The sequence below is a fragment of the Poromitra crassiceps genome (assembly GCF_964638095.1).
Source record: "Poromitra crassiceps genome assembly, chromosome: 27".
Lineage (NCBI taxonomy): Eukaryota > Metazoa > Chordata > Actinopteri > Beryciformes > Melamphaidae > Poromitra > Poromitra crassiceps.
Genome location: NC_139650.1, coordinates 6,078,895 through 6,097,963, shown reverse-complemented (window position 1 = coordinate 6,097,963; position 19,069 = coordinate 6,078,895). Strand labels below are relative to the sequence as shown.

The 19,069-nt window shown below is 45.8% G+C and overlaps 1 protein-coding gene across 1 annotated transcript in view; it reads right to left on the bottom strand.

Moving 5' to 3' along the window:
• The window catches only part of cand2 (cullin-associated and neddylation-dissociated 2 (putative)), a gene marked incomplete at both ends in the record, with an annotated part of 22,951 nt that extends 4,305 nt beyond the window's left edge, over positions 1-18,646 (bottom strand). The window contains 18 exons of the mRNA XM_083661877.1: positions 809-948; positions 2,479-2,619; positions 3,483-3,648; positions 5,525-5,712; positions 6,340-6,546; positions 7,415-7,636; positions 9,448-9,603; positions 10,302-10,420; positions 11,230-11,371; positions 11,784-12,082; positions 12,757-12,905; positions 13,226-13,331; positions 13,761-13,959; positions 15,074-15,131; positions 15,446-15,569; positions 16,390-16,544; positions 17,711-17,854; positions 18,579-18,646. Coding sequence (XP_083518003.1) covers positions 809-948; positions 2,479-2,619; positions 3,483-3,648; positions 5,525-5,712; positions 6,340-6,546; positions 7,415-7,636; positions 9,448-9,603; positions 10,302-10,420; positions 11,230-11,371; positions 11,784-12,082; positions 12,757-12,905; positions 13,226-13,331; positions 13,761-13,959; positions 15,074-15,131; positions 15,446-15,569; positions 16,390-16,544; positions 17,711-17,854; positions 18,579-18,646 — 2,783 coding nt within the window. The remainder of the gene's footprint in view (positions 1-808; positions 949-2,478; positions 2,620-3,482; positions 3,649-5,524; positions 5,713-6,339; positions 6,547-7,414; positions 7,637-9,447; positions 9,604-10,301; positions 10,421-11,229; positions 11,372-11,783; positions 12,083-12,756; positions 12,906-13,225; positions 13,332-13,760; positions 13,960-15,073; positions 15,132-15,445; positions 15,570-16,389; positions 16,545-17,710; positions 17,855-18,578) is intronic.
• Positions 18,647-19,069: the final 423 nt, after the last annotated feature.

The window sequence follows — 19,069 nt, the reverse complement described above, 5'->3', positions numbered from 1 at the left end:
CCCATTGACTTCTATACAATCTGCCGGCAATTACAAAGTAGAATGTAGGTTTAAGGCACTTCACAAGTGAAATGCTGTAAATTGACCCTTATGGCCAAATTATATTCTGATGTCAGATATGGTCATCAAGTCCCTCAAATCTTTCAAAACAAGAGTCCAACAGTTATCTCTTGCTGCCAAGAGATGCCACAACACTAGTCTCGCTGGCCAGCCTCCTCTCCCCTCCGTCCGAGGAGTCTGGCGCCGCAGGTCTCCATAACTGGGATAAACCCTCCCCTGCTCTACTCTGCTCTCCCATTGGAGCGACTGTTTCGGTGACAGCCGGATATCCACTCCCTGCCTAAGAAGCTCTGTCATTGGCTCCGACCACGTCAATCAGAGCAGCTTCCGCTCCCTCCTCCCTGTGTGTCACTGTAAATAGTGCCCTGCCGACTCAGTCAAGTGAAAACAACAACGCTAACTAGCTAGCAAGCTAACGGCAGAAACCTACACGCTAGCTCGTTGCTACACGCTGAAAACAGCAAATTGGATTGTTGGAAACTATTTTCCAAGGGCACTGCCGCTAAGCGCCGCCCATCGCAATCCTGCGGCGCCAGACTCCTCGGATGGAAGGGAGAGGAGGCTGGCCAGCGAGACTACCGCAACAAAGATGCCACAACATGCAAAGTTGCCTGCTTTAAATAAAGATTCATTTAAAAAGAGGTGAGGAGAGAAAGGGAGGAAACACTGGAGAAGGAACGGGGAGACGTGAACAGACGACACACACACACACACACACACACACACACACACACACACACACACACACCTGATGACCTCTTTGAGGGAGTGCAGCAGGAGGTACTGTCTCCTGGGCTGGGAGGAGATCTCCTTCAGGAGGAAGGGCAGGTAGTCCTCCAGGCTGCCTACGGCCATGCTGCCTAGAGCACAGGAAGCAGCTGTCTTCACCTAATAACACACGTTAGCAAGCAGCCAGTCAAGTAAGTCCACTTCCTGTTTCCCTTCATGTATCCAGGCTCCACTGGAACAAGCAGAGGTTACAGTAAGTAAGTGCCTTGACTCATTGGCAGTTCTACTGTCGTTGTCGAGGGAGCGAACCAAGTTATTCGTTCATCTTTCATTTGATACCAGTCAAAACTTTGGACGCAGATTTGTCTTAATTTCTTTTTCTATTTTCCCAGCATTTGACAATAATAGTAAAACCTTCAAAAACTATGATACACAAATGGAATTATGCAGTGACCAAAAAAGTGTTAAACAAAACAAAACAATCTTATATTTTAGATTCTTTAAAGTAGCTGCCCTTTGGCTTGATGGAAAACCAATACAAAGGCTTTGGAAATAAATCCATACATAGGGTCAACTTCACTCTTTGTATTTGTCTAAGCAGAAGCCTTTACTTTATCAGGGGTGTCAAACTCATTTTATGTTACGGACCGGGCCACATGCGACCCAATTTGGTCCAAAGAAAGAAAATCAATAATAACCTTCAGTTTATTTGAGTGTAAATAATTACAGGTACATTTTAAGAACACATGTTCATGTAGGGTTATCTCAGATACCATCAAACAAATGATCAAATCTACTGTCTGCATTATAATTGACAGCAACTGTTGTCTATTGTCTATTCTCTATTGTCACGGGGAAATAGTTAACTTTAGCATGAATATTGAACTTGCTCCTGAAACCTGGTACCTCCTACACTTCACAAGTGCATCACATTGGATGGAAGGTCTTTCAGTGCCATTTTCACACTTTGCAAAGTCATCCTGTGGGCCGGATCGGACGCTTTGGCGGGCCGATTCTGGCCCCCACGCCGTGCGTTTGACACCCCGCTTTAGCTCAAAATGGCGAAAAGAGAATGAACAACACAGGTGGAATTATATTTTGTCTAAATAATGTACTTAAGCTATGACATACTCAATATACACTAAGACATACAGTGATACACGTGATGATTTAAGACAGCACACCAGTGCACACTATAGCACAACCTCAAGTATGTTAATGCTTTTATACATTTACATATTTTGCTTCTGAAACAAACGTGTGATGTCATTTACAGTACAAATGCCTGAGGTAACTAAACTTAGAACACGGCTCTCTTGAATACTCGATTCTGATTGGTCAATCAACAAGATTCACCGGTCATTATTTCTCGCCAAACGACCGCTGCTCTGCCACACCTGGATTAATCAGTTGATAAGAGCCTTTTGTCAGCAAACACTACTTATTAGGCCAACCAGTTGCAGCTGTGGTGTCTTGTGTGCCAATTACGAATTAAACCGCTTTGTCGTTGAAAATGCTATTAAAAAATCTATTTGAATAATTATTTTTGTCAGATTATTGAATGATTTAGTTGTAGGCCGTGTTCTAAGCGGGATAATGTATAGTGAGCCGGTGATTACTGGAAATAATGACCTTCAGGAGAATGATTAATGGAGACACATCACACTCCTGTCTGGTGTTACGTCTCACCTCTTCGCTGGTGGAGGAGAAAGCGTCCAGGATGACCCCCTGCACCTCCTTACTGGCCCCCAGGCTGCCGCTCCTGCCCACCTCCCCCAAACACAACAGAGCCAGCACACGAGCTGACTCTGGAGAAGCAGCACTCTTCACCTGCAGCAGAGGAGAGAATCCTATCATAAGAACGCAAAGTGTGTGTGTGTGTGTGTGTGTGTGTGTGTGTGTGTGTGTGTGTGTGTGTGTGTGTGTGTGTGTGTGTGTGTGTGTGTGTGTGTGTGTGTGCACGTGTGTGTGTGTGTGTGTGTGTGTGTGTGTGTGTGTGTGTGTGTGTGTGTGTGTGTGTGTGTGTACACGTGTGTGTACACGTGTGTGTGAGCAGAATTGTGTTCAGCCACAGCTATGCCGTTTTACCTGTGATCTCACTGAATCTTTCAGCAAGTGTAAAGAGCACCCCCTGCAGGTGACCTAACGGAGCGGGACTTTTGAATTACCGGTAGGTAATTAGGGACGACTAAATGGGCCAAAATGGCTATCGTGGGCAAAAATGACTCAAGACAGGTTCAGCACCATGGAGAGCTTCAGAGTTGAGTAGCCCACAGGTGCTCCGGAGAGGAGGAGCCCTCAGATGAGCGGAGTTGTAATCAACCAGTGAAGTGGACTATGAAAACCCTCTGGGGAGAGAGAGGAGAGGCTGCATGCCAACTCTGTGAGCAAGGCCTGACTAAATGACCAGTCACACAGGAACGGAAGGGTATTCCACTAGCAGTATAGAATAGAATAGAATAGAATAGAATAGAGCACATTATAGTCAGCAGAGTGGATACAGCAAAATAATAGCAGTAATATTGTAGATCCCCCCCGCCCCCCCCCCCACACACACACACACAGACGCACGCACTAGCCCGCAGGCATGCGCACACACACACACACACACACACACACACACACACACACACACACACACACACACACACACACACACACACACACACACACACACACACACACACAAACACCTCCTGTATGAGGCTGGACACCATGCCTGGTGTCTCTTTGGGACAGGCAGAGGACAGAGCAGCCACACAGCGAGCCACAGAGTGGAAGGACTGTCTGTGAAGGGAGGGGCCGTCTGCAGGGGAGGGGGGGCTGTGGAACGGCCCGGTGAGAGACTTCAACAGCTGACTGGAGGAGGGGAGGGGGGAGGAGGTCGGTCAAGGACAAGGGAGAGAGGAGGGTGATGGGGGTGAGGGAGTAGGGCAGAGAGCAGGAAGTTAGGAGAGAATAGACCCCTTTCACAACCACCGTTTCCAGGTGGTAAAGCAGGAAGTAAAGCAGGTGTAACCAAAATAACATTTATGAGGGCCCTGGCACTGGAACGCCTACGTGTAATGGAACCATCATTAATTTTATTGGTTACACCTGCTTTACTCCCTGATTTACCACTTCAGAACGGTTGCCGTGAAATGGCTCTGTGAAGCGGGGTAGAAGAGACAGAGAGATTGACTGTAACGTTTCTTCTTCTGAATGGTAGGAGGACAAACACACTGGGCTCAGGACGATATATACGAGGGATCAGCTGAGCAGCATTTTGGTAAACAAACTGCGTCACTGGGTGGCAATGGCAATGGAACCCTATGGAGCCCAAGTGGCGCGAGACTTGTGTGTCTGACTCTAGCCAGTTAACTCTGTTTACATTTTAAAAACTGCAACAGTTCAACTTTACCACGACATGCATATATTATACATCAAACTCTTGAGCTACTTCTGCTCTCACTCAGAATGTCAAAATATAAGCGATGTCCGGTATAGTTTTTGAGATATTAACGTTTGTTTGGCACAACTCATACTATTAACTGCCACAGGGTCCCGCATTTCTGGGTGGCAAGTGACGTCACGCTGATTCGTCCTATTGGCTTGCCTATATATTTATAATAAATATTTACTGGCGTTTTTATGAGGCACTTGGGAGTAACACCTCTCTAACGGCCAGGCTCTGTGTTAATTTGTTCATTTGTGACACTTTTGTCAATGCACACTGCTTAGGAGAAATACGGTATGCACTGTTTAGGCCAGTGGCGGACTGCATAATCGGGCACGTCGGGCAAATGCCCGGTGGCCTGGCCTGGCCTGGCCTGCCAAAAAAAACAAAAAAAAAAAACATTTTTTTTTTTTTTTTTTTTTTTTTTTTTGCAAGCCAGGCCAGGCCACTCACTGAACAGCAGGCCAGGCGCCGCCTACTGGTTTACTAGTGGTTTTATTACTTTATTCAGGTTTAAAGTGGGTGCATCTCATTGTAAAATTGGACTTGGCCCAAATTGGGCTTCAAACGGCCCAAATTGGGCTTCAAACGGCCCAAATCGGGCTTCAAACAGCCCAAATCTGGCTTTAAACGACCCAAATCTGGCTTCAAACGGCCCAAATTGGGCTTCAAACGGCCCAAATTGAGCTTCAAACGCCCCAAATTTTCCGCCGGCGCGCGCGTCCGCCCGTATCGGCCTGGCCTGCTTGGTATCTAATGCCCGGCCTGAATTATGATCCCAGTCCGCCCCTGGTTTAGGCTGTGCAGAGCCAGTAGAGTCCTGCATAAGGGGAATCCAGTGTGTGCTATGTTAGTACACCGGGCAGTACGATAGGAGTCACACAGGTGTCAACCAGCTGGAGGCCACAGATCAGGAAGTACAGTAGCTTGCTGATTGTGCAACTGTAGCTGGTAAGTAAAAGCATTAATTACATATTTTATTCAAGATTTTCTTACCACATAAAAAGGGCAGGCACACTTGTTAAAAGTTGCATATCTACCTAAAAATGTTGGGTTTTGAAAGAGTTTTAGTGCCACTTAGTGGTGTATTATGATGTGTGTATTCTGATGCAACCACTGAATTGGTGTCTGTTGTTGTTTTTTATTTCAGGGCATGAAACACTTTGGATATCAACACAAAACTTTGGTTATCAGCATCTTTAAGCTAAAAATACACACACGCACACGCATGCACGCCCCCCCCCCCCATCCCACACACACACACACACACACACACACACAGACCACTCCCCATCTCACCTGTATCCCAGGTTGGTGGTTTTGGACAGCACCAGCGCCTGTAGGAAGTCCAGTATGGCTGCCAGCGCTCCGCCCTGCAGCAGCGGAGAGTGGACCAGTCTGAACACCCCCGGCAGCACGGACGAGCCGATCTTAGCCAGAGAGGAGGGGCACACTTTGGCCATGCAGGTCAGCAGGGTGATGGACACCTAAACACAGGCACAGTGTTACAAATATTTTTAGATTGTTAGAAACTGCACGTTTATTTCACCTCATCTCCACAAGGAGGCAGCAAGTGGTGGTTCAGTGTACTTGTGGTAGCACCTCCCACTTTATATCAATAAAAGCTTGGATAAGGACTTCCCCCTCTTTTGTCTCAAAAACACCTTCAGCTCACCTTGATTATTTGTCCATGTTTGCCATGTGCCTTTTGAATAACGTTCAATGTAAGGAGACGTTTCTTTCTATTGATTGTGATTATGCGATTATGTTGTGCTTAAGAATTGACACGATCTAAAGGCTGGATTTATGATTTATTAGGGCAAGATATTGTAATTGTTTGTTTGTTTTTTGGCAATCCTCGTCGCAATCTTTGTGGCAATCAACATTTAGATAAACTGGACAATGGATTTTTGTGTCTTTGTGGTTCCAGTTAGAATCTTAAATCCAGAACAATATGGATGTATCACACTTTATGTTATAGGTCTGCTGATGCTATCTCAAAGGTGGGACACACTAAGGTGGGACAAACTCCTCATGTAAACTGTTCAGTAAAGTATTCTTCTTATCTTTCTGACCCTCGGATCACTTCAACCCTCCTTTCTCCTCCTCCCTACCTGTGACACGTGCATGTCGCTCTCGTCCACCAGGGGGGGCAGCTCGCTCAGCACGGGCTCCAGCGCGACGGCTTTGACGCCCGTGGCGTGATGGGTGAGGAGCGCCGTCAGGCAGGCCACCGTGCCGAGCTTCAGAGCCCGCTGGTTCTTCCTCAGGAAAGATCCAAGCACAGACCACACCTCCGGCTGCAGGGAGGACAGGTTGAGCTGCACGGGAGGGAGAGGGAGAGAGGGAGGGAGGAGAGGGAGGGAGGAGGGAGGAGGAGGGAGGGAGGGATTTAGGAGAGGGAGGGAGGGAGGAGGAAGAGAGAGAGAAAGACTTGTTACTGTTCAGCCACAAGAAAAACAAACCGTTTGACTTGAAGTTGACTTGATATTTTTTGCTGAGGAAATGAATGAAATGAAGAAGACTAGAGGTGAAGAGATTCTGAGACAGAAAGAAGACGGGGGGTGTGTGAAGATTTGAAAGTGTCTCCAAACTAGTCTGGAGAAACAGCTGAGGGTTTTCAACTGGTGAGACAAATTGTATACAAAGCTGCTGGTTGTTTACCTGAAATCAATCAATCAATCAATCAATCAATCAATCAATCAATCAATCAATCAATCAGACTTTTTTTTCTTTCAAAATTATGGTAATGACATCTCAGAATTAGATACCCTAGAGTTAATTATCTCTTAATTCTGATAATTGAGATCTTTCCTCAGAATCATAAGAAAATATGTTAATAAAAGATACATTTTTGAGTTGAGCTTAACAGAAGAGTTAAATGTTATTTTCTGATTGTTTCACAGTTTGTTTGTTTGTTTGAATGCAGTCTGCTGGAGTCTGCTCTGCATGATGTTATTGGCCGGGGGCCGACACACCCCACGTGGCCGCTGCTCAAACATTGGAGCCCAGAAACGTCCCAACCAACAACAAAACAATGAGAAAATACAAAAAATACAGGCAGAGGGCAGCAGATAAACACACAATTCTAGTGAGTCATAAGTGATAATTGAGAGGAATTACTTTTGTACGAGTAGATACTGCATATTGTATTTTGAGGAGAATGCAGGGAAATTCTGCATAGTATACCTTTAAGGGCGAGGCGGCGATGAGAGTGACGGTCCTCACTGCTGTCAGTCTGGTAATCTCATTCTTCATCCTGTCCAGAAGGATGGCCAGCACGCCCTGCAGCTCCGCCCCCAGATGGTCGCCCAGGTGACACACCATGTGACCCATACAGGAAATGGCCCTCTCCTTCACTTCCTGGTCGATGTCTGTGGCTTTCAGCCTCTTCAGGGTCCCAGAAAACAGCTTAGAAAAAAAGGAAAGTTTTGAAATGACAATCACCAAGTATGTAACCTTGTGAAGCAGCTGGATTCACGCGAGATCATGAAATCACGATCACACGACAAATCCTGACGACCAGTGGTTCAAACCAATCAGCATCCTATGAGGCAGCTATGGGCGGGCTTTAGGTGTGACACCAGTGAGAGCGAGCGTGTGATAGACGTGATAGACAGATGGTTCATCCAATCACCTGCCAGTTTTTTTGTGTGTGTCTGCCCTTTGAAACGATTTCCCGAGCGACTTGTTCCCAGATGGTTATGTAAAAACCAACCATCTGGCAGGTTACCAAGTATTGATGGGTGTTTTTGATTTAGAATTGAAAGATCTCAGCTTCAAAAACGTCCCTCCACATTCACTGCAAATCAGTGTTTAGATTTCCAAATCACACGCACAGAAGAAGAACCTGGAATTATATTTACTGCATAGCTTGTTGGCCTCCTCTTACGGCGGAGACACACCAGAAACATCTCCAGCGCAGCGCGTCACGAAAGCGTTGAGCAGGAGCCTGGCCAGTCACACCAGAAGCTGTTTTGCTCCGCGCGGCCTCACTCTGTTTTGCTCCACGTTGGTCACAACTTTTACTGACTTCATGCCTGGCTGCACGCGAGCGCTCGCGGCTGGTGTCAAAAATAGACCAGACGCGGAAACTCTTGCTACAGGACGCGAGATGGACGCGACGCACCGCGGCCGGTGTGATCGGTCTAAACTGTTAACAAAATGAAACTGCCTCTGTGTCATGTCGCTTCAGCGTTGCCGATATTCCTGGTGTGTCTCCGCCGTTAGACTCAAATCCACCGGTCTTTCTAGTGTTTAAAATGACAATAGATTGATAAGTAGAGCCATTGCCAATTACAGACAAAAACTATGAATTGAACAGAACATCAATCTGCAGAATAGAACATTTCAGACCAGAATGCTGCAGAACAGGACCGGATGAACAGAACAGAATAGAAAGCAGCAGAAGAAAAGAAAAAAACACTTCAGAACAAAACAGGACAGAACACAACTAGAAATAAATAACCACAAGTCAAGTTGCAGTCTACATCCATGTCCATGTCATAGTGAAGTTGACCTTTGAACTTTTGGATTTGGGTGAAATGTTGTCATAATTACCGTATGGATTGAGTCATGGCCAAAAACGCTTTTGTGAGGTCACAGTGACCTTAGTCTCGCTGGCTAGCCTCCCCTCCCTACCGTGAGAGGAGAAACAGGCAACTGGGATAAACCCTCCCCTGCTCTACAGCTGCTCTCCCATTGGAGCGACTGTTTCGGTGGCAGCCAGATGTCCGCTCCCGGCTTATTACAAGCTCTGTCATTGGCTCCGACCATGTCAATCAGAGCGGCTTCCGCTCCCTCCTCCCTGTGTGTCGCTGTAAATAGTGCCCTGCCGCCGCAGTGAAAACAACAACGCTAACTAGCTAGCAAGCTAACGGCAGAAACCTACACGCTAGCTCGTTGCTACACGCTGAAAAGGGCAAGTTGGATTGTTGGAAACTATTTTCCAAGGGCACTGCTGATAAGCGCCGCCCATCGCAATCCCACTATGGAGACCTGCGGCGCCAGACTCCTCTCACGGTAGGGAGGGGGAGGCTGGCCAGCGAGACTACAGTGACCTTGACCTTTGCCCACCAAATTGTAATCAGTTCATCCTTGAGTCCAAGTGGACGTTTGTACGAGATGTCATGAAATTCTCTGCAGGCGTTCATGAGATTATCACCGGCACACAGGCATAATAAAACACAACACAACAGGGTAAGAACCCAGAACAGCCAAACCTCTTGAATGAAGGGTTTGGGGTCGAAGCGTCCTGCGGGGGCGCTGTGCTCCAGCGGCCTCATCACCCGGACCAGCTGCTGGGCGACTAGCAGGGCCTCCGATGTGATCTTATAGAAGCTGTCATCCACACAGCTCACCACCGGGGGCACCAGCACCTGCAGCCAGGGACACCAGACGGGACACCAGGTTCACGCTTCAATACGACCATGATACCATGATGCAATAAATAAAAGAATCAATGAATCAACAAAGTCTGACTTTGCAGAATTATATTTATTTATGAGTCAGTCATCTTTCGGCTGGTAAATGTTATTACAAAGTGACAATACTATAATGTGGATGGAGAGTTTCTTTCTGCCTCACGATACCTATTGAAGCATTTTTGCATTGTGATATATTCAATTTTGATAGACTATAATCAGTCACTAAGCTGAATAAGTGAAGTTTCATTATATTATATAAAATTATAAAATATCTCTACTCGGCCAAATCACACAGAGGATTTCCCCATGTGTGAAAAACAAATGAAAAAAATGCCTCTTGTATGAAAGGGTAACTCCGGGGTATGTCCGGACCTGATTCAACAGACACAGTCCAGAGTTCATATCTGAAAGTGGCTATAAAGATGATGGACTGACAGCAATATGCAGGCAAACACGATTATATATGAGTCTGCATTCTATAAAGTTGTTTTTATTTGAATTATTTATTTGAACTATTGCAGCAAAATAAACCTTTCAGTTCAAGTTACACTGGCGTCAGAATCTTGCAAAGAGATTATTTTCCACAAATCTTACTCGTCAGCGATCTTTGTGTGTGTAAGCCTGCAGAGACTAGAAGAGCTTTGAAGAACCTGCATGTGTGTCTGGAAGGCTTGAGGAGGGTGAGAGAGGAGGAGGACATGGAGGAAGGAGAGAGCGTCGATCCGCATGGTGGAGGAGGTGGCTCTGTCTGTCAGGGAGAAGACAATGCCTGGAGGGAGGGAGGGGGGAGGGAGAGAGAGGGAGAGGGAGGGAGAGAGGGAGAGGGAGGGAGAGGGAGGGAGGAAAAGAGGGAGGGAGGGAGAGAGGGAGAGAGAGGGAGAGGGAGGGAGGGGGAGGGACAAAGAGGGAGAGGGAGGGAGGGGGAGGGAGGGAGGGAGGTGGGAGAAGGAGAGAGCAAGAGGACAAGAAGGAGAAAGAGAAGGAAACAGATGAAGGAAACGACAAGGAGAGATGGAGAGGTTTAGAGAGGGAAGGAGAAAGAAAGAGGAAGAAAAAGCTAAAGAGAGAAACCCCATTTACACCTGGAATGTGATCTGTATCCGGACACGATATCCGGATAAGGAAAAAGTCATGTTAATGCAAAGTGTAAATGCCTCGTGATCGGATCTGGAGGTGGTCTGGCTTTGCGTGTTTGGATCTTAGGTAGGTGTAAACGCAATCCGGACAACGTGCTATCCAGCTGTAGTTGACCATAACCATTCCTACAGATTTGCTCCGTCACCCTAAATGACTCATGCACAGATTTTGCTCTGCAGGACAGAGATCTGATCTCAATGAGGATCACGAGAACACATGACATGACAAACACCAGGGTGTAAATGTAAAGGTAAGATCAGATCCTTTATTATCCGGATAACGAGAGATAACGGATAACGAGATTGCATTTTATACCGGGTGTAGATGGGTGTGTGTGTGTGTGTGTGTGTGTGTGTGTGTGTTGTTGTGTGTGTGTGCGTGTGTGCGTGCGTGCGTGCGTGCGTGTGTGTGTGTGTGCGTGCATGTGTGTGTGTGTAGTACCAGGTATTAAGGCAGGTATGTGCTGCTCCAGGGCTCCGGGCAGTGTGTGGGCCAGCTCAGTGAGCAGGCAGAAGCCTCCCTGCCTGGACTTCACATTCTTCTCCTTCAGCTGTCTGTGGAGAGCCTTCACTATCACCGGCACCTGAGGACACACACACACACTCACACAACACACACACACACGCACGCACACACACACACAACACAACACACACACACACACACACACACTGTAATTTTTTATTTAGCAGTGATGAGCAACTTCCTTTTGAGCTCCTGACTGTGCTGTACATTCAAAAATTCACATTTTCATAGCGTTGCACTGATTGTTATTGTTCATATATATTTTAGCCAATCACAACAAGCCAATGGCTGTTGCAGTCCTTTTTCCCAAACGATTAGCTCGATTAGCTCGATTAGCCCGCTGAAATGTAACTCAAACCATGAGGTTATTTCTGCCTCTTGAGCAGCTCTGACTGAAATACTGGATCCGATCTGCTCCATACTCGTCTTGTCTCATTCAGAAAACATTGTGAACCACGGTGCTGCTGCACCTGTTGCCTCAGCATGGCAGCTGCCGGCTCCTCCTCCCTGCTCGGGCCCTGGTCTGTGAGGGTGTGGTGGGCGGAGCCTGGCCGCGTCTGCCTCAGCAGCGTGACGAAGGCAGCAAAGATGTCCGCCCGCACGTTCTCCTCGCGCTCCTTGAAGCGGGCGAGCAGGGCGGGGCCCACGGACGAGTGGAAGGTCAGCAGCAGGTCGCGCCGCGTGGAGATCAGCGCCTCCAGACACTTGATGGAGGAGCGACGCACCTTCCAGCTCATGTCGTCATCGTCGCTGTACTCATCATCTGACTCTGGGTTTAGATAGATAGATAGATAGATAGATAGATAGATAGATAGATAGATAGATAGATAGATAGATGATAGATAGATAGATAGATAGATAGATAGATAGATAGATAGATGATAGATAGATAGATAGATAGATAGATAGATAGATAGATAGATAGATCGATCGATCGATCGATAGAGAAAGATAGATAGATAGATAGATGGTAAATGGTAAATGGTAAATGGTAAATGGACTGTATTTATAGAGCGCATTTTATAGTCTATCGACTACCCAAAGCGCTTTAACATGAATACCTCACATTCACCCATTCACACACCGACGGCGTCTGCAGCCATGCAAGGCGCTAACTGATCGTCGGGAGCAGTTAGGGGTTCAGTGTCTCGCTCAAGGACACTTCGGCACACTGCCGGGAGGAGCCAGCCTCGAACCGGGAACCTTCCCAGGCGACAGCTCTACCTCCTGAGCCAATGCCGCCCACAAGATAGATAGATAGATAGACATGCAGACAGAGAGACAGTCTCTCTCTTTCTCTCTCTCTCTCTCACACACACACACACACACACACACACACACACACACACACACACACACACACACACACACACACACACACACACACACACACACACACACACACACACACACACACACACACACACACACACACAGGAACACCTTGGTCCAGCCCGTCCTCTATGTCCATGCTATCTTCTTCCTCCTCCTCCTCCTCTTCGTCGTCATAGTTGTAGTTGGGGTCAAAGGTCATGAACTTCAGACACAGCTGTGTCACCGTGGCAACGTGGGGTGACATCTCCTTTGGACACCTGTCAATCAACAGAGAGCACGAGTAATTGAAAGAGAGAGAGAGAGCAAGAGAGAGAGAGAGAGAGAGAGAGAGAGAGAGAGAGAGAGAGAGAGAGAGAGAGAGAGAGAGAGTTATTTGATGATAAGAAGGGGATATAACATGATGATTGACAGCTGTGACAGCCACTCTCAAGCCTCTACTGTGCAGACTCCGGTTGCAAATGACGTCACCAGCGCAACAATGCAGCACCCATCAGTATCCGGGATATTTTGGCTTCACTTTTGCATAGTGGCAGGAAGTGGAGACACGTCCATATTATATACAGTCAATGGTGTGTACCTGCGTATGAATGCTTCGAAGGCCTGGAAGCAGTACTCTCTCAGCTCGTCATCCTCAACACTGGTGAACTTCACCACCATGGGAATCAGCTTCTCTAAATGCTCACCTGTAGGACACACACACACACACACACACACACACACACACACACACACACACACACACACACACACACACACACACACACACACACACACACACACACACACACACACACACACACACACACACACACACACACACACACACACACACACACACTTGACCTCCATGCCAAATTTCAGCCTCCTATGGTAAAAACTGTGGCCACCAAAAGGGGGGGGACTATTGTGGCCCAACTGACCGACCAACAGAGCGACCTATAGAGCTGCTGGTCACAGCTAACAACCAATCAGGAGTGACCAATGTCTACAGAAAACTAAAAACATGCCATTCAATATGCAAATGAGTTTGAATTCTGTAAACTCTTCCAAGTCGTTGAGTCATTATTAACTCATAATGACCTGGATGCAGCGTATGAAGGAACAGATCTCACCCACTCGATGGCCGCCCTGCCGGCTGACGGTTGCTAGGCACTGGATGTAGGTCCTCGTCATCGAGGTGGGCGGGGCCTTGGCCAGCTCGACCAATAGGTGTTCAGTGAGCTGGGAGAAGAGGGCGGCGCTACAGCAAGGCACCAGGTGGCCAAGAGCCAAGATGGAGCGCTTCCTGACCGCCATTCTGGGGCTGGTTAACTGATGGGCGAGGAGGGGATGAATGTATGAGTGAGTGAGTGAGTGAGTGAGTGAGTGAGTGAGTGAGTGAGTGAGTGAGTGAGTGAGTGAGTGAGTGAGTGAATTGTGAGATAGATGGATGATTGTATGGGCAGATGGACAGATGGATGGATGATGGATGGATGGATAGATATGAATGAATGAATGGATTAATGAAAAACATAAAATACAATAAAATAAGAGCAAAGATGGAGTGTTTCCTCACCGCCATTCCTGTGCCGATTAATGAGATGAGAGAACACACAGACACTACTATTACTCCTAATATAACAATAACAATACAACCAGTAATACTAAAGCTGATAAGGTGCCAACAATGCACACTTACACAGCAGACATACACAGTGTGTAAATGTGTCATTATAAACAGAGTTCCGGTCCTTGATTATGATTGGCTGAGCCGCATTCAAAGCGGTTGTAAAATACACACACACCTGTGACATCACAGTATTACTGCACCAAACAGTGTGTGTACTGTATGTTGCTTGGCAACCATTCTGCTAAATGTCGCTGAAGAGTGCTACATTGCTTGACGGCAGAATGATTATTTGTTACGCCATAAGTTACTGCATTTTTTGTTGATGTGTGTTTATTTGATGAAACCTTGCCAGGTTCAGTAGGTTATATGTAGTAACCATTGTATGACAGCAATGAACCCCTAGCTGTTGTAACATCATTGTAAACCACACCCTCTTGGGGCTTTCATCTGTCAGTACTGTCACCGTATCCTTTGATTTGTCAGTACTGTCACAGTATCCTTTGATTTGTCAGTACTGTCACAGTATCCTTTGATCTGTCAGTACCGTCACAGTATCCTTTGATCTGTCAGTACCGTCACAGTATCCTTTGATCTGTCAGTACCGTCACACTATCCTTTGTTGCCTATTTATTCATATCCTTTAGAGATGATGAGCGTGAAATTGATCTGATCTAAACACCAACAGTAATGTGTCTTCTTCTACTACTACTACTAATAGTAGTAGTACTGTCACTACTAATAGTAGTAGTACTAATATGGCATACACACATTGCTGCCCTGCCTGGTTCACAGGTGAAGAGCATCTCAGTGTCTTACCTGAGGCAACAAACTGGAGAGCAGAGAGCTGTGAAAACTGACCAGCGCACCGCTCAGCCTGCAGGAAAAACACCACAAAATGTTTCAATCATCATCATAACAAAGATCAGCCCTGATTCTTTTTCACAACATAGAATCAGAGAAGATAGAGAAATAGTGTTTTATGTTTTATGATTGTGACCAACATGTGTGGTAATAATGAGCATATTAGTCTTTTGTTCTGTTTTGACTGCTTAACAGTGGTCACCATTCAACGTTTCAATGGTTGCTTAAAAAAACAGAACGCACGACTTTGCATAATATTTCCTGGTGATTACAGCAGTGAGATCAAGCTGCCTGTAAACATAGCTATATGTATGGTGACATCATCACCTTCCCAACATGTCCGACAGGATGTCCAGGGCCTCCAGCTGCACTGACACGTCTTCATGCTTCGCCATCGCACCGATCAGCTGGGAGGTAATCTTCTTACACACACTGGCTGTCAGGGTCAAACCTGCCAACGCACACAAGGAATATAGGGGATATACAAAACAAAACAAAAATGCACTCCAAGCACAATAATATAGAGCCCCACAATGTTGTCTAGATGTTGTTTTTCCATCTTTGTCCCCGCTTGATGGCTTCATACAGACCTTTCTCCTACCCTCACAGCACAACACAGAGGTGCTGACAAGTGCGGTCAGAAATGTTGTAATTACGCCTGTTTCTTATGTCACCCAAGTCAAAGTCAAGGACAATTTCAGAGAACATGGAAGCTGGGTCAACAATTTTTTTTTTTTTTTTTACATTTTTGGGTGGCATTGTGTGTGTAGTCATGTTTTATGTTTCTAATTTCACTTTGTAACTTTTAGTTGCCACACGTTTTTCTTCTTCTTTTTCCATGTTTAGTTGCCACACGGTCCTCTTGTGTATTAAAATCTACACAACTTTTGGCTAATTAAAGAATTACTGTGAAACAAAACAAAAATCTGATTTATTTTTTTCCGATTTTTCTCCTTTTTGACATCACTGCAGCACAAAGCAGCTCTGTGTCGCTTGATTTAAAAAATAATAAACAATAACATTGGATTATGAGGGGGGGGGGTTTTTACCTCAAAAGTAGGAACACTTAAAGGCAGCATATAGGTTCTTTCTTCTTTGTTGGGAGAAAAGTTTGTAAATTTCAACATGCATTTTTGAGTGTAGAAATTTCTCAACCCACAGAGGAGCTTATAATCTTTCAAATAAAGTTAAAATATGAGAAACAACAAGATCATAGAAGTTTTTCACATGACGACAGTGACATGTGAGATCACGCTCACGTCCACTCTCACCTGAGGAAGATGGCGGCAGCTCAGCGATGACGGTCTTCAGTCCCATGCTGGAGATGTCTCTCAGCTGCTCCTTATCAGACATCATGTTGGAGCACAGAGTGTCCACCATCGTCTCCACCTGGTACTCCTTCACCTTGCTCACCAGAGGGGCCAGGCTACAAAACAAACACACCCACACGACATTTCATTAATTTTCTCTACCTGTTTGATCCGCGTTAGGGTCGTGGCGGGCTGCAGTCTGTCCCAGTACACATTAGGTGAAGGAAACATGAGGACAACATGCAAAAAAAAGACCTTAGGCTACATGTTGCTATGCTGACAGACATTATTTAATTTTAGCGTATTCATTACATTTTCTTCTTCTCATGATTCTTGTCATCAGGCTGAAGGAACAGAAACCATGATGGAAATCATTCTGGGACTTTGTCGTGCTATCCCTGACAATTTCTCCAGATTAAAAAAATATATACTGTATAGATCTACATCTATCTGAATTGTTGAATAAACTAAGCTAAACTAAGCAAAGCACTCAGAGTTTCCCCTCAATTTCCTAAGTAACTTCAAAATTAGAATTGTTCTTTTCCCGCACTGTAGAACAATGTCTCATCTGTATTGTGTATTTCACTGAAGGTCTAGCTGCTGCTTATATTGAGGGAAATATTCAAATCCAAGATGCCTTTTTTATGACTGAACTACGGCAAATGAGGGGATCTAGATGACTGTGCATCATTTTATACACACTAGAAATCGAGCGTGTGAAATCTCGCATGCTACGCGCGCTCGATTCCTAGGCGCCTATTGAGCGGCCTCACCCGCACTGCCTCGCCTACAGCTCAGCTGCTGCATGGCCTCGCCTGCTCTATTGGCATGCGCAGCACACAATGGCTCAATTTCCCATCACTGATGACATCACAATTGCTCGAGTGACCATCACTGATCACATCATGGAGTGCTTGAGTGACGTCACTCAACGCACAATTGCTCAACTTCGGCCTCGCCCACAGCTCAGCTGCTGCGTGGCCTCGTCTGCTCTATTGGCATGCGCAGCGCACAATTGCTCAACTTGTGACATCACTGTGACATCATCAGTGACATCACAACTACAGTGATATCACTGAGATGTCATAGACATTGTGACACCATAAGTGGGACAAAAATGTAAACAAACAAACAAACAAACAAACAAACAGAGCCCACTTGCTCCCTTTTATAGATGATGATGAGCCTGTAATTCATCCTGACATGTTTGGTATCTTTGGAAACCATGAGCTCTCGACTAGAATTTAAAATGAGGTTCTATGGGTTTAAACCAAACATGTACCATTTAACAGCCAGGTTCTGCACCTCTCCGTTCTTGTCCTCCAGCAGCCTGAGCAGCATGCTCACCACCTTCCTCTCACTGTCCTCATCCAGCTTGATGCTGTCCTTCTGCAGCTCCAGCATCAGGTCGTTAGTGGCCATGAACCTGGGGGGCAGGGGGCGGGGGGGGGGAGAGAGAGAGAGAGGGAGGAGGGGAGAGAGAGAGAGAAAGAGAGAGGGGGAGGGAGAGGAGAAAGAGGAAAGAGAGAGAGTACCACTTAATTACCAGGCACATTATCGGTGTTATTGGTATCGGTTTTAATAACCTATTGACATGTCTGATTTGACAGATTATGTCAAAGAATTGAATTTGAATTATTAGCCAAAGTGCTCAGTCAAAGCCAAAATGTGTTTGTGAAGTTTTTTTTACTTTATTAGAAAAAAAGTAATGAACATTTAGAACTGCTCTTTGTTCCCATGTAGCCTCTTGTTTGAAAAAAAACAAAAAACTATTGTGCACCCCTAATTAAAAGTCATTAAAATGTTTCATTTTATGATGTCATGTAACTCAAACCCCCCCCCCCCCCCACACACACACACACACACACACACAGAGAGAGAGAGAGAGAGAGAGAGAGAGAGAGAGAGAGAGAGAGAGAAATATAATAATAATAACTTTCCTTTCAGTATGTGATTAATTAGCCTAGCCAAGTCTGTCTTAAACAACATAGACTGGGTCTTATATTAATTAATCTCAAACTTCAACTCTGCCCGTTGTGTCATGCAGTAAAGTCATGAATATAAATACATTATGACAGTCATTGTGTCATGACAGAAAGCCAGAGAAGTGTCATCTCACTGTTAGGCGCACAAGTTGTTCACTGTCTTACCTGAAGTCTTTGTCACTGGAGGTCATCTTCTCCAACAGGTTGGAGATGTGGTAAGACACACTCGACATCTTGGTAGTTCTGCGGCTGTCAGAGTCGACCTGAACGTTATTCTGAGAGAAAATAAAGACTTGTGCAAGAGACTTAATCGGACAACATGGCGAGGCTGGGCAGCAACAGAGGAGGATCGCTAACTAGTGGGGAACTTGACACTTGCTGGGGAAGATAAAAATAGATGGAAGGTTTTTCGGTGTTTATGCCGCCATCGTGTGGACATATCGCTTCTAGCAGCTATTAGTGTAGCAAATTAGTAGCCTCTACTACAGTGTAGTAATGCCATGTTAAAATATATTTACTGTTTTATTTAGTAGAAAACGTCAAAGGTGACAGTCAAGAATAGTACTTGCTGTTTATATGAGGTTATTATAATGGGGCTTAATTTACTTTCTGATGTGGAACCTTTTACATCGTGTTCGTCGTTTCCGACGGTATGA